The sequence below is a fragment of the Puma concolor genome, chromosome E2 (assembly GCF_028749965.1).
Source record: "Puma concolor isolate L17-30 chromosome E2, mPumCon1.1.hap2, whole genome shotgun sequence".
Classification (NCBI taxonomy): domain Eukaryota; kingdom Metazoa; phylum Chordata; class Mammalia; order Carnivora; family Felidae; genus Puma; species Puma concolor.
The window spans coordinates 4,991,574-5,017,995 of NC_141681.1; the positions used below are offsets into that span (position 1 = coordinate 4,991,574).

At 58.4% G+C, this 26,422-nt stretch overlaps 1 protein-coding gene across 1 annotated transcript; it reads left to right on the forward strand.

Moving 5' to 3' along the window:
* Nucleotides 1-13,267: 13,267 nt before the first annotated feature.
* Nucleotides 13,268-25,977, forward strand: MEAK7 (MTOR associated protein MEAK7). The gene is made up of 7 exons (XM_025920843.2): nt 13,268-13,445; nt 15,830-16,060; nt 16,348-16,492; nt 18,610-19,038; nt 23,252-23,370; nt 24,780-24,959; nt 25,699-25,977. The coding sequence occupies exons 1-7, from the start codon at nt 13,293-13,295 to the stop codon at nt 25,810-25,812; spliced, it is 1,371 nt and encodes a 456-aa protein (XP_025776628.2). The 5' UTR covers nt 13,268-13,292; the 3' UTR covers nt 25,813-25,977.
* The last annotated feature ends 445 nt before the right edge of the window (nt 25,978-26,422 follow it).

A 26,422-nucleotide genomic window follows, 5' to 3' on the forward strand; every position in this document is an offset into this window, starting at 1 on the left:
CATAGGGGACACTGGCTGTAGGTTGCACAGGAAAGTTTATTTATGTATTTTGAGAGAGAGAGAGAGAGAGAGAGAGAGAGACAGAGAGCCCACGTGCATGTGTGGGGAAGGGACAGAGAAAAGCTAGACAGAATTCCAGGCAGGCTCTGCACCGTCAGCGTAGAGCCCGACATGGGTCTTGAACTCATGAACTGTGAGATCATGACCAGAGCCAAGATCAAGCTGGCTTAACCGACTGAGCCACCCAGGCACCCCTAAAGAGTTTATTTTTAAGTAATCTCTACCCCCAACCTGGGGCTCAAACTTACAACCCTGAGATCAAGAGTCACGTGTTCCACCTACGGCCAGCCAGGCGCCCCTGAAAACACACAGGACTGTAGCAAAGTCTCTTACAGTGATCGTGGGCGCCACCTTGTGGGCGCATGGGCTCATTCGCTGTGACAGGTCTGGGTTTGGAAAATGAAAGAGCCAGTTTTCTTCCCTACAGTGACTCTAACCCAGCAGGGGTGAGGGGTGGGGCCAGACCAGATGCAAAGCACACACAGGACCCTTCATCGTGGCTGCTTCTGTTTGCCCCTTGACCTTGAGCTAGAGATGGAGCTTTCTGTCCCACTGTCACCTGTCCAAGATAGCCTTGCAGGTGCAACCATGATAGCCTTTTTATTTCCTGCCGCTCCTCGAACCCGCTCGACGACGGATGAAAAGTCCAGAACTTCCCCATGATTTTTTTTTTTTTCCTCCATTCTTGGGAAACTAAGTCTCAGGTCACTTTTAGATTGCTGGTGGTCTCAGTTTAGCACTGAAAAATGTCCAGTCCCGACTGATAACGCTTGGACCTTCATTCAACATTAAATCTTCCCCGCTCCCTTTTAGAGCCTGCTGTGGACATTTGGGGGGTGTGGGGGAGTGTGGTGTTTGTCTTCCTTGCTCCCTTCTTCCCTAGCTGCTCTTGTCACTAGGGTTGCCGGATAAAACCGGGATGCCCAGTAACATTTGTATCGATCATTTCTTTTCAGGGTGAGTAGTAGGTCCCATGCAACACTGGGGACTCTACCAAAAACAATGACTGTTGATCTGAAATTCAAATTTAACTGGGCATCTTGTGTCTTGATTTGCTACCTCTGGCCACCCTGCTTTCTGACCCCTGCAGGCTCCCAGCTGAGGGACGGAGGGAGGAGAGTTTATCCGTGCTCCCCCCACCCCGCCCCCCCATTGCTGCTGTAGCAAATAGCAAACTACCCCACCTTTAGTGGCTTAAGAGAGCAGTAACTCACTCCTTTACGGTTCAGGAGGTCACATGTCTGAGACCAAGATGTCAGCAGGTCTTTGTTCTTGCTGGAGGCTCCAGAGAATTTCTCCCCTGCCTTTTCCGGCTTCCGGAAATCCTTCCTCCACGTTCAACCCAGTAACACAGCTTCTATCACCGTGTCCCCGTGTCTGGCTCTGACCCTCCTGTCCCCCTCTTAGAAGGACCTGTGATGACATCGGGCTCACCTGGAGAGTCTAGGGTTATCTCCCCATTTCAAGATCCTTAATCACATCTGCAGAGTCCCTTTTGCCAAGTAAGGGCACATACTCACAGGTTCTGAAAATTAGAAAGTGGATGTTTTGGGTGGGGGGTGGGACCTGCTATTTGGCCCCACCGCTGTGGCCAGCTGGTTTTGGGCCATCTGGGCCCAGCCCGTGTTCACAGCTGATCTTGATCTCAGGGCCACTTCGGTGCATCCTTGGAGGCCTTCCTGGCCTGCTGCAACTCCCCCGACTGGGCATTGCCCGGCCTTTGGCTGGTGGCTCCCAGTCTGCCCCGGGGCGGGCTCACGCCCCTGCAGTCTGTCCTTGCTGGACCCCGGTGACTCCAGGTGGCCGTGCCCGCTTTGCATTCTGAATCCTGTCCCAGATCCTGCACCTCTGATGAGCAGCGGGGTGGTGGGACGGTCACTGCCAAGAGCAGACCCTTCTCTGCTGGGCCTACACCTCTGGTAATGCACGTGTGACGTGGGCATTGGCTGGAGCCCGTGGGGGGACTGCCACTCCCCTAGCCCCGGTCCTGCGGTGAGAGGCTGGCTCCCCACTTACTCCTGGGGAAACGGCCTCAGCCCCCAGCGGGTCCCTTCAGATTTCCCCTCATCTCCACAGCCCTTAAGATCCCCCCTTCTGGGAGGAACTAACTCTCCCTGGAGTGGAGATGTGAGTTCACAGGAGGGAAGGTAGTCCAAGGGTGTGCCAGGCAGTGGAACAGAGAGGCCCTCTGGTCAGAAGGGCCCGTGCCACCAACCCAACTCATCGCCGTTGATGTTGACCTTGATCACGTGGCCGAGGTCGTTTTTGTGAGACTTCTCCACGGCAGGGTTAACCCGGCTCCCACGTTCATCCTGTCCCCTTTGGAAGGAAGTCCGTGTGCAGGCAAGTTAGGCTCTACCTCCTTGACTACAGAGCATCTACCTAAATTATTGGGGTTTTTTTTGAAGGGGAGATTCGCCTCTTCTCCTACATGTATTATTGAGTCAATCGTATATATGTAGTTGTTTTATTAACTTCCTAAACTTCTTCGTGACACGTAGCTCCACAAATAGGGCAAGCTTCAAACGCGAGCCTACGTTTGACCCAGATTGATACAAATTTCATTACGTAGGACATTCCAGAAACGGAAAAACTGCTCATGCCTTTGTGTGTTTGGGATTCATTCCAAAGGCTTTTAGCCTGCTCTGTTGTTGAGAATTGTTAATCACAAAAGCTCCAGGGGTCATGCAGCATGAGCTCATCAAAGTAGCCCAAGGTCTGTTTCTTGGCGTTGGCGATCACTAGGCTTCCAACGTTTCCTTCAAATCCGCTCTTTTAACACAAGAAAACGTACCCCAAGAGAAGCCGGGGTACAAGCCACATTCTAAGTGAGTTTGGAAAATTCCTGATATTTCAAACTTACTCTTGAAATGAGCACCTACAGCTGAGTCCATGGGGGGGGGGGGGAGCCAGACCTACGAAGGGGAGTTCCCCCCCAAACACCCAGCTTTTAAAGGGTATGCCATACAAATGTGCAAATTTCAAGCTTATATAAATATTACTAAAGCACGACGGTTAACCGTTACTAACTTGTGAGCCAAATCTGTCTGGCTGCCTGTTTTTGTATAGCCAGTGAGCTATGAATGATCTTCACATTTTCAATGGTTGGGGGGGGGGGAATCAAAAGAATTTTTCATGACGTGCGAGAGTTACACGAAATTCAAATTTCAGTGTCCGTCATTAAAGTCCTAGCCGAACACAGCCACGTTCGATGGTTCGTGTATTGCCTGTGGCTGTTTTGTGCAATGACCGCGGAATTGAGTAGTTGTGACAGAGACTGGATGGCTTGAGATACCTAAAAACATTTACTACCTGGCCTTTCACAGGGCAAGTCACTAGCCCTTAGTTTACAATTTTTTTTTAAATGTTTATTTATTTTTGAGACAGAGCATGAGTGGGGGAGAGGCAGAGAGAGCGGGAGACGCAGAATCTGAGCCATCAGCACAGAGCCTGATGTGGGGCTCGAACCCACGAACTGTGAGATCATGACCTGAGCTGAAGTTGGACGCTCAAGCGACTGAGCCACCCAGGTGCCCCAGCGAGCCCCTACTTTAGTGCTTAGACCAGTAAAAGCGTTTTTCACGGAGGACAGTTAGATCACCGATGTTGCTTAGAATTGCCAGCTCGTGGTGATGGTAAGCAGACTGACTCTGTGCATGGTGTAGCCACCGTGAATATTACTACAGGGTTTCCTGAGGCCAAAGCACAGCCAGGGCTGGGGGGGGGGGGGCGGTGCAGACAATGGGCGCAGGGGTGTCCCTGGCTCTTGAGGTTGGAACACTATCAAAGCAACCGTGAGTCGGTCTGCTTTTTATCCCTCTGAGCCTGCTCGTGTGCGTCACCACAGGGGGATCCAATCCCTCCGCTGCCTTGGCTGCAGGTGGCACAGACCTAACCCGAATGAGCCGGAGAGTGGGCATCCTTCACCGGTGTCGCTGGGCTTTGGGACACTTGCTTCTCCTGGACAGCTTCTCCTCGGTGCTCAGACCAGTCGTGCCACGAGGGACCGCGCTTTACAGGTTGTCATCAGCCACGTGCAGCCCTCAGGCAGGGCTGGAAGCAGGAAGGAACTCCCCTCGCCGGGTTCCCAGCTGGAAAATGGCCAAGGGGTAAGTGAGTGGTAGGGAGGGTGGAGGCAAGGCTGGGCAGAAAGCTTGGAAAGGCAGGAGACCCTTGACACAAGAAGGGAGAATGTTCAGATGGCTTCTGGGTTCTTCTGAAGCCTAGACATGCTGTGTGTCCCCTCCTCTCTCACCTGTTGCCTGACAACAGCCTCTCACTATGCTTGTTTTTTTCCTCTTTATCATCCCCCAAACCGCATTCATTCAGCAAGCCGAGATCATGAAGGGGGCGCTGTGAGCAGGGACCCAGCTCACAGCTGTGTCCCACTGCCCGGCAGGGAGCAGGTGTTCGGGGTGCATCTACGAACCGGAGAGAACAGCACCACTTTGCCCTTTTGGACCTCGGCCTTCCACCAGGACCAACCCCGCAATCTGACAAGGCGGCTTTGTGAACCCAGTGCCCCAGGAACTTTGGGCAGCTCCCCTGACAAAGGTAAAGCGTGAGCTTTCAGAGGATTTTGTGGACAAGTGGGGTTTGGGTGGAGTTGCAAAGCAGCAGGCCTTGGTGCCAAGCAGGGCCACGTGGAAGGGACCAGCATCAGGTCTGGGCTCCAAAGTGGAGCAGCGGCTCTGTTCTCTCGGCAACCACAAAGCCATTCTGGAGCTCGGCGCCTGGGTTGGACATCTGGCAAAGTTGACTCAGATTCTCCGGGCGGGAGCGGGAAGCTTTCATTCTCACGGAGAGAGCGTCAACAGCAAAGTTTGGGCTGACCTCTGATTTCGGAGTTTTAAGTTCTTTTGGAGTGAAACACTCACGACTCAAAGGGATCTTTATGATACCTTACAGGTACAGACACGCGTCCTTGAGAAAGAACGTTTCTTGTCAATTTTAGGATCAGTAAAAACCATCAGCTGGCTTTATCTGTCTGTGTCTGTCATTGGGGCCTGATGAGTGGCCCAGCTGATCCCGCAATTGTAGTTCTCCGTCTCTAGGGGGCAAGATAGGTATTTGCCAGTGAAATGCTCCCTTGACTGGGTAGGGCGGGGGTTGGAGGAGGCAAAGGGGCCAGGAGGAGGCTGTTACTGAAGTCTGGCCTGGGTGAGGGGGCTCCGGGGGACATGGAGGGAAAGGGGTCGATGCAGGACCTATCTTGGAGGTAAAACAGAACCTGGGGAAAGAGGGACGAGGAGGTGTGGCAGGTGTTGACATGCATTGAGGAAGGAGGTAGAGAGGAGGAACAGTTTTGGAGGGAAGAGGCTGAGTTTGGGTTCCGCTGGGCTGGCTTTGAGGTACAGCCTTGCAGAGATGCCTGCTAAGCTAAGAGCATATGGGGTCAAAGTGCAGGCTTGGGGGTCAGCACAGCGGACAGCTGGAAGTGAAGTCACGAGGAAGGCTGTTATCTCGGGAAGGGGTGCATGGGGAGAACACGGAGAGGGACTCCCGCAGAGCAGAAGTCAGCAGGGGCTCGGTGAAAACTTCCTGGGAGAGGGGAAGAGAGAGGCCAGGGACTAGCGACCTAGAAGCCCAGAAAGGAGGGCTTTAATGAGGCATGCATGCGAGGACTGAAAGTGCCCACTGTATTTAGGGACAGGGCCCCTGGGGCCAGGTTTCAGGGGTTTGAGGAAGGAATGGAAAGTGAACGAGTTGACATAACAGTCTGGAAACATTCTGGAGTGGAGCGAGGGGGGTGGGGGTACTGGTGGATAAGGGCGTGGGGTCAGGGACAGTGGGTCAGGCTGGAACGGATATCAGCACGGTTAAACACCTCTGGGAAGGACGAGTTAGTGAACGCGGGCAGAGGACTCGGTTACCTGGGGGAGGGCAGGGGAGGGGTGGCACCCAAGCTGCGGGTTAGGGGTATCACAGGGGAGCCGCCTGGGTCTGGATCCGCAGCCAGTTACCTGCCTCTTCCCTCATTGTCTCCACTGGGCTCACTCTCCTCTCTCCCAGCTACTTCCTCATCCCAGCCACATCCCAGCCTCTCCCACGCCCCCCCCCCCCCCCCCAGGTGCTCCTCGTCGCCTCCGGCCCCAACCCTGCCCCTTCTCTCTCCTCCCCGCCCTCCCTGCTGCTCTGCAGCCGCTCCCTCGGGAATCCTGCCGCTCCCGGTTGCTCCTTCCGGCCTGCTGGCCCCGCCCCTAGCCCCGCCCGCCGAAGCGCCATGAGGTGCATGCCTATTGGCTGACTGCTTTCCAGGGCTCGGCCCCCTCAGCGTCCATGTCTGCTATTGGGGCAAATAGCTGCCCGTCAGCGCTGTCGCCTGGCAACGGGGGTGGGCTGCTCCGGAGGAAAATCCATGCCGGAGACCTGAAAGGCAGGTTCCGCTGGGAGCTGGGCGGGGGGCGCTGGCCCGGCGGCCCGGAGCGAGCAGCTGAGCCAGGGGAGGGGTCTGGGGCGAAGGCCCGGGGCCGGGAGAGAACGGTGCCGGAGTGGGCTTGGGCCCTGCCCCTCTCTGGCCGCCCACTCCTCTGGGCCCCAGGGCGGGAGAGGTGGGGGGTTTGGGGGGACAGCTGCGAGGGAGGGAGGGCCTCCCCGCATGGTCAGTCGGAGCACAAAATCACTCCGCGTCTTCTGCCTGTCGTGTGGTTAAGATCAGAGGGTCCCAGCAGGTGCTTACTTACCCCGGGATCCCCTGGGTTGAGGCCCGCTCTCGGGAAGGGCTGTGGTAGAGGCTGCATAGACGCGGGGAGAACTGGGGAGCATCTGTGGGAGAAGGAGACGGGCGGGGGGGGGGTTGGTTATGTTGGACTGGGGGTGGGAGTGGGGGTCTTGTATTCTGACCACAGCTTACTAGCTCTGTGGGGTGGGGGTGGGGGGGTAGTGGAGCTGGTGGCTCAGTTCACAGAGGGGAGAAAAACAGCGCCCCAGGGCTAAGAGCCCTGCAGATAAGCCAGTGGGGCTCCCTGGAGGAAGGGAAGCCAGCCTTGGGCAGAAGCAGGACAGGTCACCTTCCGGCCAGCAGGGACTGCGCGCAGCCTGACGGCGGGCCCAGGCCTGAGCTGACCCTTCGCAGAGGGCCGCTGGTTCTGGGATGTAAGCAGGGCTTGAAGTCTGTATGTCCTGATGAGGTGGTTGGGAGCCTTCCCAGAAAGGGGGCACTGAAGGCCAGGTGACTGCCCTCAGGACAGTGGCCCCTTGGAGGCAGGGGCTGGATGTTGGCAGCCAGAGGGGAGAGCGCCCAGGACAGGGGCCAGCGGGGGAGGCTGTGAGGACTGACCGTGCTATCTGCGGCTCCGTTCTGCGGGAAGACGGCTCCTGGCTGTCCCCCAACACTGAGGGGGTTCCTTGCTTCCAGGCCGGGCTGCTTCCCTTGTTCCTGGGGAGGGACTCAAACTTGCCTTGCTTGGGCCCATCTGTCTCCATTTCTGGCACCCAGAAAGCCCCGTGTTGCCTCATTTAATCGTTTCTTCCTCGTGATGGGGCTGGTAGCGCTTCCCTCATTTTACTAAGGTGGGAAGAGGCTTAGTAACTTGCCCATAGTTATAAACCAGCCAGTGTCTGAACTTGAACTTGGGTCTGTCCATCTTGGCTTGCACCGTGACTTCGGAGCTCAGGCCCTTGAGCTGAGAAGCAAGTATTCAGGATTATCTGTGCACTTGGGCTCCGCCCCACTGCCCCGAAACCGCAACCGCAAGGCCAGTTTCCCACCTTCAGCCCTGTAGCATTTGGGGGCAGGTAATTTGTCGTGGGGGGCTGTCTTGTGCAGTGTAGGAGATTTAGCACCCCTGCTTTCTACCCCCTTGACGTCAGTCGGCATCAGCAGCCGGACCTCACTGCCAGATGTGCCCTAGGGGACACAACGGCCCTCAGATGGGAACCGCTGATGCAGGTGGTCTTAAAGTAACATCCAGGTGCTTCCTGCTGAAAGAGAACTTGGTCTCTGTGAGCCTAAAGAAGACTCAGGCCAGCGTCGGGTTGCCAGGCAAAGAGGCTGCCCTACGTACCGCGAGGGTCCCACGAGAAAACCACTGCCGGGGAAGACAGTTCAGGAGGTTGTATTTGGGGAGAAGGACGCATTGAAGGCCTTGACTTCTTCCCCAGAGTTGGTGAGAAAGACTTGGCAAGATCGTAGTGACCTAGGCGAGGCCGGATGAACTGGGGGACACTTGGTGCCATTGTTGTGCTTTCTTTCAGAGGAGGGGGGCCCGTCCTTGGAACTGTTTCAGATGTGTCTGTTCACCGGCACTCGGCCGGCGCCAAGCACAGTGGGATGGGGGGCCGGGGGATGTTCTGAGGCTGATGTCCTCCCCACCGTGTGACTCCAGGCCTGGAGTCCTGCCAGAGCAGCTATGCACACCCTTCTCCCTCCCACTTGAAGAAAACCTGTGTTGCCGGTTGGCCCTACTTCTGGGCCTTTCCCATTGTCTCCTGGCGCTGGCCTATGCCCGGCCCCCTGCTGATGGTCTACACCTCTCTTGTCCTCAATGTTGCCGGCTCGCCCAGCCCTGTTCCTTCTCACAGCCGGTTGGGCCCCTGGAAGATCTGGCTGGGCCACTCTGTTCTGCTGTGTTTTCAGACAACAGTGGAGGGACGTGTTCCCGTGGGACAGAGGAGAAGGTGGGGGGCAGAGGTGAGTGGAGGCAGATGAGGAGGGCCCCCCGGCTCCGGAGCCCCACTGGTTCCCCTCAGTGATCTTAGTCCGCACCCCTGCACCTTTGTGCCCACTGTCCCCACTTCCCAGGGGAGCCCCCTGTGGGAGCCTGGAGACCCAGCCGGGACATGTCCTTCGGGACATTTTCTCCTGCCTTGTGTTCTCCTTTCGATCCCATCTGACCCCTGCAGCACTTATCCGTCTGTCCCTGTGTGATGGGAAGTTCCTGCAGCCTAACGCCTGCCTGAGGCTTCTCTGTGTCTGCCCGCACTCTGATGGGGTCTGGCCCAGGGGACGATGAGTCACTTACTGCAGGATTAGACGAAGAAGGAGGGCCTGGGAGGCGGGGCCTGTGGCCCCTTCGTGGCACAGCCTGTAGGTACACTGTTCCCTCACCTGGAACTTTTGGAAACTTCCGAGGAGTGGCGTTTAAATGCTGGTGGGCTTTTAGCTCCAGCTGTCCCTCTTAAAGAGGCTGGCCTCCCCCTGGTAGGGCGATTCCTTGGCTGTGAACAGGGAGGAGGCTTTCTCAGGATTTGGGGAATTGGAACGCGGGGCAATCAGATAGCATCACTGGTAAAGAGAGGCCCGGGGGTGGTGTCCGTTGGGGATCCCATCCTTGCTGGTGGCTCTCCCCGGTGGCTTCTGGGTTTGTTTTCTTCTCCAGGCCGGACGGTTCGGCAAACGGAATTGCGCGTGGGGAGTCCCTGGCGGACCGTGGGGTATAGAGGTGGAATCCCGGAGCTTGTCCTTGGGCAGGGGACCTGTCGTGGGGGTAGAGCACGTGGCACCGATCCAAGAGGCCCGGGAGTGCTGTAGGGTGGGGAGTGAGTCCCGCGGGGGCGGTGGGTGGGGGGTGGGGGGGGGACTCGGGCCAGGCTGGCTTCCCGGAAGAGACACGCGGGAGCCCGCAAGGCAGTGGGGGGATGGGCCGGTCCACCCGAGAGGCCGGCCAGGGATGTGACGGGCATCGGACAGGCATCCTGCCCGCCTGCTCCGGGTTGCTCGGGTGCTAGGCAGGTGGTTGTCGGGCAGAGTCTCTGTGACTTCCAGGTTTGAGCAGGCAAGTCAGGCATGAGCCTGGAGGGGGTGAGGCGGGGGCGGTGTGAGCAGAGCCGGGGAGGGAGGGGCCTGTGCTCCATCTCAGTTAAGGCGGTGCCAGTTCTTGGAAGGTCAGGAGTACCGAGTAGCCTTGGAACCCAAAGGCTGGGGGTGGGGGGTGGCTCTCCGGCTGCTGAGAAGCTTGAGGAGCCGGAAGCATTTAGATCGGCTGGCCTGTGAGTGACAGCCCCAGCCTGGGCTCTGCTGGGCCTCCTTTCCAGCTGCCTTTGTAAGCGCGCTGTGGTCCCTGTGTGAGTCCTTACTGGAGTCCTCTTTGGGGCACATGGGTCCCCCTGCCACGGTGGCTGTTAGGAAAAAAGATACCAAAATACCAGTAGCGTTGGAGAGGATAGGGAGGAATTGCAACCCTCCTGCTTTGCTGCTGGGGTGCAAAATGGCAAACAGTTCGGCGGGTCCAAAGAAATGGAACATCGGGTTACCATATGACCCAGGAACTCGGTTCCTAGGGGTGTCCCCCCGCAATCTGAAAGCGGGGACTCGAACAAGGATCTACGTACTGTGTTCGTAGCGGCGGCATTCGCGACCCCCAAAAGGCAGACGCAGCCCCGACGTCCAAGGACAGATGCGCGGATACACCAAACGCGGTCTACCGGATCCCAGCAGAGTAGTTCAACCGTGAGAAGGGATGAGGTAGTGGCCTGTGCCACGGTGTGGATGAGCTTCGAAAACACTGTGCTGAGGGAAAGAGAGCGGACCCCAGAGACCACAGATTGTGTCATTCCACGTACATGAGTGTCCGGAACAGGGACGCCCGTGGAGACGGCCACAGGGGGCGTCCGCGGGCTGGGGGAGGGGGCGGGGAGTGAGCGCCAAGGGGGACGAGGTTTCCTTTCGGGGTGATGGAAATGTGTTGGAACCGGCTAGAGGTGGTGGTCCCATGACACTGCGGATGCGCTGAATGCTACCAAATTGGGTCACTTGAAAATACTTAGTTTCACGTTGTGTGAATCTCTCCTCCAGAGGAAAGAAAGAAGAAGAATCCCTACTGTACCCCGTTTCCCCTTGAGGTCAGCCAGGTCTTGGTGGCCTGCCCTCCCCCTCCCCTCTCCCCCCTCCCCCTCCCCTTTCCTCTTTTCCCCCTCCCCCTTCCTCTTTTCCCCCTCCCCCTCCCCTTTCCCCTCTTCCCCCTCCCCCTTTCCCCTCTTCCCCCTCCCCCTTTCCCCTCTTCCCCCTCCCCCTTTCCCCTCTTCCCCTCCCCCCTCCCCTTTCCCCCTCTTCCCCCTCCCCCCTCCCCTTTCCCCTCTTCCCCCTCCCCCTTTCCCCTCTTCCCCCTCCCCCTTTCCCCTCTTCCCCTCCCCCCTCCCCTTTCCCCTCTTCCCCCTCCCCCCTCCCCTTTCCCCTCTTCCCCCTCCCCCTTTCCCCTCTTCCCCCTCCCCCTCCCCCTTTCCCCTCTTCCCCCTCCCCCTTTCCCCTCTTCCCCCTCCCCCTTTCCCCTCTTCCCCTCCCCCCTCCCCTTTCCCCTCTTCCCCCTCCCCCCTCCCCTTTCCCCTCTTCCCCCTCCCCCTTTCCCCTCTTCCCCCTCCCCCTTTCCCCTCTTCCCCTCCCCCCTCCCCTTTCCCCTCTTCCCCCTCCCCCCTCCCCTTTCCCCTCTTCCCCCTCCCCCTTTCCCCTCTTCCCCCTCCCCCTCCCCCTTTCCCCTCTTCCCCCTCCCCCTTTCCCCTCTTCCCCTCCCCCTTTCCCCTCTTCCCCCTCCCCCTCTTCCCCTCCCCCTCCCCTTTCCCCTCTTCCCCCTCCCCCTTTCCCCTCTTCTCCCTCTTCCCCCTCCCCCTTTCCCCTCTTCCCCCTCCCCCTTTCCCCTCTTCCCCTCCCCCTTTCCCCTCTTCTCCCTCTTCCCCCTCCCCCTTTCCCCTCTTCCCCTCCCCCTTTCCCCTCTTCTCCCTCTTCCCCCTCCCCCTTCCCCCTCTTCCCCCTCCCCCTTTCCCCTCTTCCCCTCCCCCTTTCCCCTCTTCTCCCTCTTCCCCCTCCCCCTTTCCCCTCTTCCCCTCCCCCCTTTCCCCTCTTCCCCTCCCCCTTTCCCCTCTTCTCCCTCTTCCCCCTCCCCCTTTCCCCTCTTCTCCCTCTTCCCCCTCCCCCTTCCCCCTCTTCCCCCTCCCCCTTTCCCCTCTTCCCCTCCCCCTTTCCCCTCTTCTCCCTCTTCCCCCTCCCCCTTTCCCCTCTTCCCCTCCCCCTTTCCCCTCTTCTCCTCTTCCCCCTCCCCCTTTCCCCTCTCCCCCCTCCCCCCTCCCTTTCCCCTCTCCCCCCTCCCCCCTCCCTTTCCCCTCTCCCCCCTCCCCCCTCCCTTTCCCCTCTCCCCCCCTCCCCTTCCCCTCTCCCCCCCTCCCCTTTCCCCTCTCCCCCCTCCCCCTTCCCCTCTCCCCCCTCCCCCCTCCCTTTTCCCCTCTCCCCCCCTCCCCTTTCCCCTCTCCCCCCTCCCCCCTCCCCCCTCCCCTTTCCCCTCTTCCCCCTCCCCCCTCCCCCCTCCCCTTTCCCCTCTTCCCCCTCCCCCCTCCCCCCCTCCCCTTTCCCCTCTTCCCCCTCCCCCCTCCCCCCTCACAGGCCCCACCTGGCCCGAGGCTCCTCTCTCCTGGGCTTCGGGAGAAGGTGCCTGTGTCTCAAGCAATGTCACCAACGCTGGTTTCCAGATGAAGGAGAAGGACGGAATGAATGAGCCACAGCACTTGGCCTCCTGAGAGGCTTTTCTTCCTCTCTCTGCTTTTCTTTCTTTTTTTTTAATGTTTATTTGTTTATAGAAAGAGAGCATGCGTGTGCAGGGGAGGGAGAGCCGGAGACAGGATCCGAAGCAGGCTCTGGGCTCCAAGCTGTCAGCACAGAGCCCAACGTGGGGCTCGAACCCATGAATCGCGAGATCATGACCTGAGCCAAAGTCGGACGTTTAACCGACTGAGCCACCCAGGTGGCCCTGACCCTGCTTTTCTGACCCCCCGGCTGGGGGCAGATCCAGGATCACAGGGAAACGCCCGTGCAGTCCCACGTTCACTTTATAGGTGGTATTTTTAAGGCGCTGCTTTGATTCAAATACGTGTGATCATCCAGCCTTCCAGACTTTTTTCAAGTCAGGTTTTAAAAAACACGAGTATTTCGATTAACATACTGATTTTTCTACCTTTTCAGTGACCATGAGTTTTAGAACCATGTTTTCTTTTTTTTTTTTTTTCTTTAGAACCGTGTTTTCAAATAACGCGGTCCAGACTGCTTGGCTGTCATGAGTATGCTCCAGGCGCCCAGGGGGCCGGGGTCAGGCTTTCCCACTTTATTTTCATCGACTCTGTTGCTGAACCACCTTGGAACGTTGCTTAGCTCTGAGGGGTTCCAGCCCCTTTTTGCAGCTAACTTGGCATTGACTGACTGACCATGTGATTGTCAACGTTGATTTTCTGTGACGACTGTGCTTTGACCTCTCTGACGTGATCTGTGCCGTGGTGTCTTCTGCAGAGAATTCTGCCGGATACAAGGAGACATGGGCAACAGCAGAAGCCAGTCGGGGCCGAGGTTTTGTTCACAGTTTCTCCCCGCGGAGCAGGCCGAGATCGATGGGTTGTTTGACGCTCTGTCATCGGAGAAGCAGTGCCCAGATACCTCCCCCAGGTCCTTCTCTCTGAGGGCAGTAAAGGTGAGAGTGGGACGTGGCCGTCAGCGTGAACTCCGGAGCAGGTGCTGTGGCCTTCGGGCCCAGGTCGGCTCTCCGGGGTTGTCTGATGGACGTACGGCACTCTGCGAAGTGCGTCTTCTGTAAAGGGCAGAGAGGGTGCGTTCTCTGCTCCGCGGGCTGCGTGATCTCTATCGCGACCGTTCTGCCTCTGTGCCGAGGTGCGTTGGGGGACACTTCCAGCTTGAGACCAAAGCGGCCAGCCCTGCTCCCCGTCTCTTAAACCTTTGTCACCCGATTTCCCTCCAAGACCGGGTGGCGGACTGTCTGAGCCAGATTTGTGGGTCCAGAAACCACGGGTTCTTTTTTTTTTTTTTTTAATTATTTTCTGAGAGAGAGAGGGCACAAGTGAGTGAGGGGCAGAGAGGGAGAGAGAGAGAGAGAGAGAGAGAGCAGAGCTCGCGCTTAACCGATATGGGGCTTGAACTCTCGAAGTGTGAGATCGTGACCTGAGCCGAAGTCCAATGCCTAACTGACTGAGCCCCCCAGGCACCCCCAGCAACCGCAGTTTCAAGTGTACTTTGCCTTCAGATGAATTTGTAAGTGTTTGATGTTCTAGGAATTTAATGTCCTCCTAACAAAAGAATGACGTTTAAGTTCCGCGTTTACCTGACAGCGGGTTCAAACTGCCCATTTCCCCATCTTTGCACCCTGTTCTGTGGAGCTTTTTTTTTTTTTAAATGTTTATTTATTTATGTAGAGAGACAGCATGAGCAGGAGAAGGGCAGAGAGAGGGAGAGAGAAAGGATCCCAGGCCAGCTCCATACTGTCAGCACAGAGCCCGACACGGGGCTTGAACCCACGAAACGGTGAGATCATAAGCCAAAACCAAAAGTTGGACACGTGACCAGCTGAGCCACCCAGGCGTCCCCCATGGGGCTTTTTTAGCAGTGTGTTTGGCCAGACAGAGGCAAGACCACATCCTCCTGGGTGATGTGGAGGTTGCAGTGTGGGAAGGCGTTCCAGCAGCCGCCTCCTTTAGTATGTGCAGAGTGGGAGCTGGGGGGCCTTTGGGGATCCCCAACATGCTCACTTTGCAGACGAGGAAATCGGCCGGGGAGGTTATCTCGGTCACAGCTATGTGCTGTGTGTGTGTGTGCGCATGCACGTGTGTGTATGGATCTCCACTAAACCAAAGCACCCCAGTTTCCTGGGCCACCCACTTAGCTGAAGCAGACAGAACCAGCCAGGGCAATTACATTTTTTTCTTAACGTTTATTTATTTTTGAGAGAGAGACAGAGTGCGAGCAGGGGAGGGGCAGAGGGAGAGGGAGACACAGAATCCGAAGCAGGCTCCAGGCTCCGAGCTGTCAGCACGGAGCCCGACGGCAGGGCTCGAACCCGCAAACCGTGGGATCATGACCTGAGCTGAAGTCGGACGCTTAACAGACTGAGCCCCCCCGGCGTCCTGCAACCAGGCCAATTAAAGGCATGAGCGCAGGGTAGAAATGATGTGCACAAATGTGTATGTATCACGGTAAGTGGGGTGAAAGGTTGATCAGAAAACCGGGCCACTGAATGAAGTGTCTTCTGGGGAAGAAGGGTGGGTTGCTTTTTCAGGAGAACCTGGAAAACGTTGACAGAACTAGGAGTACTCTTGAGGGTGAGCGTAGGAACCGGCCTTACAAGACCCTCAGGGTATCCGTCTTGTCACACACGGTGCGGACACAGTCCGCAGTTCCAGGAGAATCCAGTTTTCAGACCCCGCTGCAAAGCAAGGTCGTGATTCAGTGTGTGTGTGACTTGCTCGCTCGCTCTCCATTTATTTGTAATCCCTGGAGCAAAGCAGATTTGATTGATGTTGGAGTGAAAACGGAGAGCCGTGTTTACAGGACGTTATTGACAAGATGTTAGTTAAGAATTAGATGTAAATAAAATGTAATTAAAAAGACATATTGAACACCTTGGGTAAGAAGTAAGAGCTGGAGGAGAGCCGATCAGCTGTGCCCAGACATGTGTTCCACGCGTTAATAAATTCAGACACGTACGTGGCTGCCACTGGTCTAGAATGAAGAAAGTGTAAGCAGACGGAGGAGCAGCCAATGGCCAGAGGCAGGAATGACGTGGCCAATCTGGTGGGGACTGGAAAGTTGGCAGGGCAGGCTGGGCACAGACTGTGGAAGAGCCTCGTGGCCAAGAGGAGCCAGGATGCATCAGGCATGGGCATTTTGGGGGTGTGTGATGCCCTTGGGTGGGAGAAGGGGGTCCACATGGAGTTAGCAAGGTTGAGTGCTGGTGGAAGCATCCAGGAGCAGCAGTGGGTGCTCTTGGTCCCTGGTCCTTTTCCTGCGATCCCGCCACACTTAGCTTGGCCCCATGTAGCCTTTTCTCCGGTTTGTCCCCAACAGAGTCACCTAGGGGAAGCCCTTCCCCCGGAGATGGTCACAAGACTGTACGATGGCATGCGGAGCCTCGACCTGCCGGGGAAGGCGAAGGGGCCCAGTGAGAGCGTCTCCCGGGAGCAGTTCACAATGTTCATGTCCCACTTGCTAAAGGGAAGCTCCGAGGAGAAGAGTCTTGTGATCATGAAAATGATTTCTGCCACAGAAGGTCCCGTGAAAGTGAGAGAAGTCCAGAAGGTAGTGAGGCCGCGAGACCCTTTAGGAGATTTCATATCCTCACCTGGGGGCTTAGGATGAGGGTGGGACACAGGGAGATGTCCCCCTGGGGGGGACCCTGGTGAGGTCAGGACCCTGGACACAGGCCTTGGTGAGCCGGAGCGTGAATGCCCTTTGTGTGATCTCCTCCCACCCTGTGGCCCATGATAGTCGGCATTGAAAAGATAAACGCCCTTCCCTGTGCTGATAGGAGGTAGGTCATGGGTCAGGGTGGAAATGTTACTCATGGTAAAACTGTGGTCTTGCAGTTCACGGAGGATCTGGTTGGCTCTGTAGTGCACGTGCTAAACTACAGACAGGAGCTGAGAGGCTGGACCCAGAAGAGGGGCCCGGGCCCCCCGCCCGGGGTGCAGGTGCTGGCAGCCCAGCTCTTCTCCGAGATGGAACTCCAAGGCAAGTGGCCCGTGCGCTCGCCCACTGAGGCCTTGGCGCCTAGACTGGTACCCCGCGGTCTCAGTTACTGTAGCTTTGTCGTGAAGCTTTGAAATCCCTAAACATGAGTCCTCCAGCTCTGTTCTGGATTATCTTCTGGGCTGGCCGTAAGACGTGCCTCGATAGATTTGAAAGGATTGAAATCCTACAAAGTATGTTCTGCAACCACGATGGGATGAACCAGAGGCATTTGGGAAATTCACAAGCAGGCAGAAATTAACATAATTGTTTCTACTGTTTCCTTTTATTCTGCAAGGTCAGCAGTGATGTCCCCACTTTTGTTTCTGATCTCAGTCATTTGAGGCTGTTGATTTTTCTCGATCAGTCTAGCTGAAGGTCTCTCGGTTTTTGGTGGATGTTTTCAGAGAGCCCACTTTTGATACAGTTGGTTTTCTCTGTGTGTTTCTTCCTTCCTTTGTCTCTATCCTAGTCTTTCTTTCTCGGGGCTTCAGATTTAGTTTGGTCTAGTTTCTTTAGCTCCCTAAAGTTGAAGTTTAGGTTATTGATTCGAGATCTCTCTTCTTTTTCAATATAGGCATTTACAGCTATACATTTCCCTCTAAGCACTGCTTTAGCTGAATCCCGTAAGTTTCGGTACATGTGTGTGTGTTCATTCCTCTTGGTATTTTCTAACTTCTCTTTGATTCCTCCTTTGTTTGGTCTCTTGCTTGCTTAGATGTGTGTTATTTGACTTCTACATGTTTGTGGATTTCCCAAATCACCTCCTGTTACTGATTTGTAATTTCATTCCATTGTGGTTGAAGAACGTACTCGGTATGATTTCAGCCCTTTTAAATTTACCGAGGCATGCTTTACACACTAGTTTATATGCGGACTATTCCAGAGAATGTGCCATGTGCACTCGAGAATCATGTATATTCTATTCCCGTTGGATGAGAAACCATATGTGTTTGAATTCACTTGGGATTTAAAAATACCTTTTTTGGTTTGGTCTACTTCAAATGAATCCCAATTCATGCAAATGAATCCCTTGGCAAAGTAGATTTGTTTTATAAAAGCATTCTTTTATTATAAAGCTGGATTAAAAAAATTTTTTTTTCAACGTTCATTTTATTTTTGGGACAGAGAGAGACAGAGCATGAACGGGGGAGGGGCAGAGAGAGAGGGAGACACAGAATCGGAAACAGGCTCCAGGCTCTGAGCCATCAGCCCAGAGCCCGACACGGGGCTCGAACTCCCGGACCGCGAGATCGTGACCTGGCTGAAGTCGGACGCTTAACCGACTGCGCCACCCAGGCGCCCCTATAAAGCTGGATTTTAAAACGCATTTTGGAAACAGGTCCTATTTCAAAAACCAAGTGGTGAAATTTGGAACTTGGACAGAAGAAGAACAATACGTATAAAATATCAGTGGTCTGTCTTCTGTTACCACCACCATATCGCCTCCATTCTTCGTGGATAAGAGAGATAAAACGGGACTGTAGATAGATGTGAAGCATAATTCAGAGTTCATGAAACCCGTTCTTCCCAGATAAACTGGGGTGGGGGGTGTCCAGTAAGTTACCCAGCCACTACCCTGACTTGCCTGGAGACCGTCACGCTTGGAAAGCTCTGCCAACTGGCTGTGTTGAGTAGAGGCCCTCAGAGAGCCGCTTTTGGTGTGGCTGTCTCCGGAACACCCGCTGGAGGGCTTTGGGGCTGGGCCCACGGGTGAGGCCTGGCTGATTCCTGGGCCTCTGAAGCGCAGCTTGCAGAGGAGAGAAGGTGCGGCTGTCAGGTGGTCAAGATCACTGCCGTCCAATAAAAATGGAATGCAGGCACTGATGCGAGCCACACGTGAAACTGTAAATCTTCCAGTAGCCACGTTGAAAGAGGAAAAAGAAACAGGGGAGTTACTTTTCACGTGTCCAGAGTATACTCTAACATCAGCGGCCACCATAAAAGGCGATCGGGGTATCTTACATTTCTTTTTGCATACCAAATCTTTGGAATCAGGGGCGCATTTTGCACTAACCGCACAGCTCTGTCCGAATGAGCGTCACGGCAGGTGCTCTGATGGGGGTCGTGGATGTCAGCTGATGCGATGGCCCCCCTGGTTGTGTCTCCCCCTCCCCTAGGCCGCGAGGAGCTTCCGGGGCCTCAGCAGCTGGACCGTGACTGTGACCGAGCCGTGATCGAGGACTGGGTGTTCAGGGCCCCCCACGTGGCCACGTTCCTGAGCGTGGTCATCCACAGAGGCTTTCTCCTCCCGCGCTTATCCCTCGATCTGGCCCCCCTGGTCCCTGAGCGTCATGTGGACCAGGAGAGGGTGTTTCAGAGCATCCTGGACGTGCCGTCGGTCATCTACGTCAACGCCCACCTGCCCAGGGAGCAGCGGCACCGCTGGCACCTGCTCTTCTCTTCTGAGCTCCACGGGCACAGCTTCGCCCAGCTCTGTGGGCGCATCACCCACCAGGGCCCCTGCGTGCTGCTGCTCGAGGACCGTGATGGCCACGTGTTCGGTGGGTTTGCGTCCTGCTCCTGGGAGGTCAAGCCTCAGTTTCAAGGTGAGATTTGGCCCCCCAAAACCGCAGGCAGTAGCACGGGGTTTTTTGAGGCTTCCGGCCTCGCGGTTGCTGCCTGGGGACCCCCGAGCCGAGCAGGGCGTGAGCGGAGCTTTCTTCTGTGTCCTCCAAGTGCGGTTCTGGATATAGTCAGGAGAAAGGAGACGCTGCCTCATGTGGTCTGGTGCTTCCTGGGTTTCTTCTGTGATTCTGGCAGCAGAGGGAGGCAGAGAGGACAGGGATCCCGACCCCGGATTCAGGCCAGGCGGCAGTGGCCCAGCATTAATGAACCGCGCCGGGTCCGGGCCACGGGGAGGCTGGGGGCTGGGGCTGCTCCTGTCCGACGGGTGTCTCCTCCACGGGCCGCCCCCCTTCCTGGACAGCCCGTCCCCTGCCCGTGCGTCTGCGTTGCTGCTTCTGTCTTTCCCTTCTGCCCGGGTTTTTCAGTCTTGTGACTTCGTTGTAATTCGAACGCTCTTATGTGACTTTCCGTGCACTGGACGGTGGTCTTTTAAGGAAATTTTTCCGCTTCCGTAAAGAAAAGTGCTCTGAGAAACATTTTTAGAGGACCGTTCATCTCCTGGGCAGCAGGCTGCTCACACACTCAGAAGTGATGTCCCTGCATGAGCCCCGGCGTGTGGCCCCGGAGGGTCTCCTTGGCTGTGAAACGGGCCTTTCTTGGAGGTTCTGGGAGACCCGACGCAGCCCTGTCCTCACGCCCAGGAGCCAAATGGTTAATACCGGCCCTGAACAGGTCCTTAGACATGACAGACGGGGTGGAAAGTCCGTCCCTTGGGGACAGGGACTGCGTGTCTGAACTAGGTCATCTGTTCGTCCCTAGCCTTCTCTCCATGCCACTCTGTGGGGGCCTCCTGACCAGCCCCCTGGTTTCCCTGTCACCTTCCGGTCCATCCATCGTGTCCCAGCACGTCTGACATGCTGCCCTTCCACTGAGACCCTGAACGCTGCCCATAGGAGGTCGCCTCTTCTCTCCAGCCTCCTGACCCGCGCCTGTCCCCTGGTGCTTTGTGTGCAGTCTCCCCGGACCCCCTGCAAGCGGCACCCTCCCATCCTCTGATTCAGCACACGCTTCTCTTCCTCTCCCCCCGACCTGTTGGCATGGCCTCCTTGTTGGGACTCAGCGCAAGGTCACCTCCTCCAGGAAGCCTTCCCAAACGTGGGAGGGCCATGTGCTCCCTGCGCATCCTCTGTCACACTGCACACCTCTGCACACCTTCCTACACTCCGCGAGCTTCTGCAGGCCAGGACGTCGTGTCCAGGTGGCACAGCTGCCATTACTGGGTGGGTGGAAGGAGCTGAATCCCTGAGATCCTGTTTGTTCTAGGATTTGCTTTTCTCTGGGTTTCAGAATGTCCTAGATCTTGAATCCTCTTGCTGCCACCAGCCCTTCTCCACTGTGTCTGGGACCCCCAAGACTGCCCACGTGTCAGTGACTCCCTCGGAGCACCTGCAGGTCTCAGGCTACGGTCCTCCTCGTGGCCGTGATTTATTACAGCAAGAGGACACGGGGCAAGGTCGGCAAAGGGACAGGGGTCAGCTTCCAGAGCCCTCTCCCCGGGGTCACACGGGACACGCTCAATTCCCCAGCAATGAGGCATGAGAGCACATGTGAGGTGCCGTCCACCAGGGCTGCTCGGTAGGGACTCAGCGCCCTGGGTTTTATCGGGGGCCGGTCACATGAGCGCCCTCTGCCTGGCACGTGCCCAAATCCCAGAGTCCCGGGACGAAAGCAGGTGCTCGGCCTCAACCACACCGTTTGCCCAAAAGTGTTGGCCCAGGGAGCCGCTCTCGCCAGCTCTGGGAGCAGGGGACCCTCCAAGCCCCCAGATGGCGGCTGAGCGGCCCTTCTGGGGGCCGCAGTCTCAGCCCTGCTGCGTTAGCTCACCTCTCGTCCCCACCCTCCTTGTCACCGTGTCTGGGGGAACGAATGGGGCATCCTCCCCCTGCCCGGCCCCGCTCAAGGCCTTGGGGGAGTGACAGGTGCTGTCCGCACGGTTGGGGGCTCGGCCTCAGCATTTGGAAGAACACGCCTGCGAGTCGCGTGGACTTCCGCCCCTCCCAGCCCCTTCGTCATTATCTCCAGGCTGTTTCCGCTGGTTTTAACGTTTTATTAGCGAGCGGGCTTAGTCTTCGGTAAGAACGGTGGAAAAACGCCAGCTCCCAACTTTCCAACCCCAGTCCGTGCTGTTCCGAGACGTGAGGGCAGAGGTCCGGCAGAGGGCAGCCTCGCGTCCCAGACGCAGGTCAGGTTCAGCACAGGAGCTGCCTTAACTGCTTGACGTTGCGGGCCTGACGTGTCGTAGCAGCTGCCGAGTCGCTTCTGTTTTGCTTACGTTTCTGTGGTGTGGTGGACAGACCGGCGGCTTTGGGCTGAGCAGACGGTCTCCCCGGTGCTGGGCTGGGGGCTCGCCTTCCCCGGCCTGGGCTCCCTGGCACCGATGAACGGATGCTGCGCAGAAAGGCTGCCTGTGAGCGCCGCAGGTGGTGGCAGGTGCTGAACCCACGGCTGTCCCTTGGGTAGCGGGTATCGCTGACGTGACCTAAATGAGTCTTCTCTGGTGGCTTGACGGCTTTGCAGCTGATAATGACTCCTTGGACCCTCGCCCCTAGGAAGGGAGCCCCCACGTGGCCCTCCTGACACGGCCCTCCCCGCGAGAGCACACCCGGATGCCCTCGAAGGAGGGCCCCTGCCGCCGACCACGTGCACTTGGCAGGCCTGTCGCCTCGCTTAGCATCTGGGACCAAGGAAGTGTTGGTGGAAAGCCAGCCTTGGGGTTGCAGGACAAAGTGATGCTTGCACGGGCACCCGGGGCAGCAGGGTGGGACCAGGCAGTTCATCGGCCTGAAAACGCCCCGGCCTTCTGGGGCTACATAAGCCCGTGGACTCAAGCCGGAGTCTTTCACCTGGAGTAAAGCCCTCTGTCGTGTGGCCCCAGGCTCATCTGTCTTGTCCTCTGACCCCGGCGCTCACAAACCCCGCAGTGTGGCCAGGGCCCCCTTGGTTCCCTGCCTGCCCATGTCTTGTCCCAACACGGGGTCCCTCCTCCAGGAAGTGCTTTCTCTTAGCCGCCTCTGGTTCAGGATGTCCCTCGTGACCTTGGGTCCACCCCCCTCTCCTCGTGGATCTCTCTGGATTGGAGGCCCAAGGGTTTCCTGCCCAGACTCTGCCAGCTGAGGTTTCCCCCCCCCACCCCGCCCCGCAGAGCCCTCTGGGACTCGAACCCCCTTTCATATCCATCATCAGCATTCATGCTGCCGGACTGCTCCTTCCCACCTCGCGAGTGGCCCGACCCCCCAAAGTACTGGCAGCTGGTTGTTGAGTTTCTTGTACAGGTGATTTGATATCAGGTGCCTTCACGATGTCCCCGGGGAGCCAGGCCTCAGGGCCGCGTTCTCACAACTGTGGGGAGTATCCCCTGTTTGGTCCCCACCCAGGAGGTCCCTGCCCACCCCTGCCCCCCTCCCCCGTGGCCTCCATCCCTGTCTGTGGTGCTGATGGTGCTGGTGGAGAGGAAATCGCTGAGGGCAGGGGGGAGTCCCTGAGCTTTAGGATGCTGGTCATTTCCAGAGTGTTGACCGCCGCCTTCCCTGAGGAGCACACACACGTCCACACTCGTGCCCGGAGGGCAGGCAGAGGGTCGCGGCTGCCCGTGTGTTCCCTTTCCGGCCGCAAGTGCCCCGGGGGCCGCTGTGCATCTGCAGACTTTCTCCCCCGGGAGGACGCATTCCTTCAGGCTGGGGACACATCCACTCAGTGTCACGTGCCCACTGGAGGGGGCTGTGCTGGCGAGGCTCCAGCCTGAAGGGGAGACTGCTCTTTTGACTTGCGTGCCCTCGGTGGGCGAGCAGCGGCCGATTCCCCTTCTGTCTTCCTTGGTGAGAGCTGGAAGGTGTCCCCAGCAAGCCGCTGGTACACTCACCACCACCACCACCACCCCTGCCCTGAGCTCACCTCTGGGCGCCCAGGGTGGGGGGCTGGTGGGGGGACAGCGAGAAGGCCCGGCCTCTGCGGGGTCTGGGGCCTGCCCACTGACCCCTGGTGGCCACAGTCCCGGTGTGCGGTGAGCTCCGGGGGCACAGGAAGACCCGTGTGCAGAGTTTGCCTTGTGAGCTGTGGCTTGTTTGTGGTCCCTGCCTGTCCTGGTGCCCAGCTCACATTGGTGACCCTGCTTGTCCACGCCCTGCTCGCTTTCAGGGGACGACAGGTGCTTCCTGTTCTCCACCTCCCCCCGCATGGCTGTGTATACCTCCACGGGCTACAACGACCACTACATGTACCTGAATCACGGGCAGCAGACCATCCCAAACGGCCTGGTAAGGACTTGAGGAGAGCAGGGGACGTGCCACCTTGGTGCTGTCCTTCCTGCAGCGGGGCCAGTCCCGACGTGCCAAGGCCGACGCTCTCCCCGCGAGCCAGGGGAGCCGTATGCGCTGGGTCGCGTGCGTGGGCCGTGTTCATTCTGCGCGGGTCTCCGTGCTGGCGTGACAGCTGGGACGGAAGTCTCTCCTGCACGGTCGGGGTGTGTGTCAGTGGCTGGTGTGCAAACGGTGGACGCGGCCAGTTTTCCCGGGGTCAGCTGGCCGGCCCGTGGCCTTTGTGGCTGGCGATGAGCTGGGGGAGGGGCACGCCCCGACCCGGGTCCCGTCCCGGACCCATCGGGCGTTGTCAGTGGGCGACTCACAAAACCGGGGCTCCAGTCAGGGTGAACACACCTCCTATCTGCTCTGTGCGGCGGCCCGAGACTCAGCCACGGGAGGAAGACGGTGGGGGTGAAGGCCAAGGGTGGGTGGGGGGAGTGGGAGCTGGGTCGGGTGCCCACCAACGGGCCCCCACCTGTACCTGTGAGCCAGCTTGGTTCGCGTGACAAACGGGTCCCCTGCCAGCTGTCTCTTTTCTCTGCTTCTTAACACAAAGCAGCTTTCGGGAAACTCCAGCTCTGTGCTCGCAGGTCCACCTTGTCCCGACGGAGACGGCCCCCGTGTTCCTTCCCAGGCTGCTGCAGGGCCCCCGCGGGGCCGCCTGAGGACCCTGGAAAGGGCAGTTGGGTGGTCTCCGGAGCAGCACCTAGTGGGTCCTGAGTAATCAGCCCGAGAGAGAGGCAGCTCTGAGAGTCGGCAGCTCCTGCTGTGGTCTCTCGCTCAACTTCAGTCGCCCGCCACCAGGGGCGCCAGAGGGCGGAGGTGGCAGGGACGTCGGGGAAGGTCATCCAGGAGGCTGACGGGCAGTTCGGTCCCCGGCCGCCTGCTGAGCGTGACCACGTGGCGGCGGGCGGGGATCGCCCCGGGTCTGCTTCCTATGTCTGGTCCCTGCGGTCGCCCGCACCCGGTAGGCGACGGGCAGTGTCCCGGTCTGAGCGAGCCAGGCACCTGTCCAGGGCTCCGGACGCGGGTTTTCCAACCTCGGGATCCGTGCTGACCTCGCGCCTCCTCCTTTCGCGGTTGGAGTCTCGGGGCCGTGGCCTCAGGTTTTGGGCGTGCTCTGCTGTCACTGGTGCCCCCGGCCGGCGCGGCCCCGGGAGGAGGCGCCGCAATGACCGTCTTAGCGGCTTGGGACGGGTGCCGGGATGCTGAAATTGCCGCGCTGTGAGTTTCGCAGTTAAAAAAAGGCGGAGGAATAACCGCATCCGTCTCTGAGCCGCCTGGTCTCCGTCTGCGGCTTAAGGCAGGGGCGAGCGGGGCGTCGGACGGAGGAGGCGCTGACGCTCGGCCCCCACCCCCCGCAGGGCATGGGCGGACAGCACAATTACTTTGGGCTGTGGGTTGATGTCGATTTCGGGAAAGGACACAGCAAGGCCAAGCCCAAGTGCACCACGTACCACAGCCCTCAGCTCTCCGCCCAGGAGGACTTCCGGTTTGAGAAGATGGAGGTGTGGGCAGTGGGCGAGGCGCCGGGCTCGCAGCAGGTGAGCGCGGGCCGTCGCTCCGCGGGCCGTCTCTCCGCTCACGGCGTCTCTGCCCTCCGTGTTCTGTCTCTCCCCTCTCCGCGTGTCGCGTGTCGTCTCTCCCCGGGTCGTCTCTCCTCTCCCCGCGTCTCTGCCCTCCGTGTGCTGTCTCTCCCCTTTCCACGTGTTGCATGTCGTCTCTCCGTGGGCCATCTCTCCTCTCTCCGCGTGTCGCCTGTCTCTCTGCTCTCTGCATGTCGCCTGTCGTCTCTCCGTGTGCTGTCTGTCCGCTCTCTGCGCGCTGCCCCTGTGCTCCTGCATCTGGAGGCGGTTTATCCGGAACTCATTCCCAGCGGCTGCTGCTGGACCGAGAGATGCCCGCGGGTGAAGGGCAGAGCTCGGAGTCCTGTCGGGCTCCATGCGGTTTGGTGGAGGAAACCGGTTCTGGAACAGGGCCCTGCCCCAGGTGGGAACCCGGGCGGGTGCACAGACCGTCTGCAAGACGAGGGGGCTCTGGGGTTCCTTCTCGTTCCGGGGTCCTGCGATGGGCCCTGCGATGGGCCCTCTGCCCCTCATGACCCCCAACGATGGTTCCCAGGCTGGGGGGCACCTCACTGAGGGCGCCACAGCCCCCACTGTGTTCTCCTTGTGGCCAACAGTGGGATACTGATCCTGCTGTCATGAGCTTGAAGTCAGCAGGATGTTCCTGCTTGTCCCCGGCTGTCGGGGAGACGCTCACCTCCCTTCCCTTCTTCCCAAGGCCCAGAGGAACAGGAGCATCCTGGCTGTGGACCCTGAGGCCCAGGCGCTGCTGGAGATCATCGGGCGCCCTCGCCACAGCCAAGGGCTCCAGGACGTCCCGGAGGATGAGTGAGGAGCCCCCCGGGCTCGGGCCTCCCCAGAGCTGGATCCCGGCTGCCCTGTGCAGGGCACAGCCTGCAGACCCCTCCCTCTGTCGCACGTGCTCAAGTTCAACACAGAGCCATGCTGGTCACGTCCGGGACCACCCGGAATGCAGTAAAATTCCTTTGCTGCCGTATACGGATTGGTCAGTGCCTCTCCCAGAAGTCCCGAGGGCCAGCAACCTGGTCCTTGTGTTGTTTCTTGCCGAGGCAATCCGGGGACACAGACGCCAAGGCCTCTGCCGGGCATTTGACGGGCACGTGCCTTCCTGCCGCGCAGGACGGGTTCCATGTGCCGGGGGCGCTTGGCCTCTGCTCAGGACCCTGCAGCCGAAACCATGCCTTGATGTTGCATTTCAGCTGGTCAAGGGCAGAGGCATTGGGGTGTGGGTCTCCGCGCTTTTGGGGAGCAGCTTCCCCTGACATGAAATTTCTGTGTTGATAAAGCAGCACAAACAGTGCGCTGGTGGGGGGCGGGGGCGGCGGGGAGAGCCAAAGACTCGGGAGAGAGCAGGTGTCCCCGTGTGACGGGTCCTCAGTGGTTTGCAACCGGGCTCCACATCCGCCCTTCTCAGCTGGTTT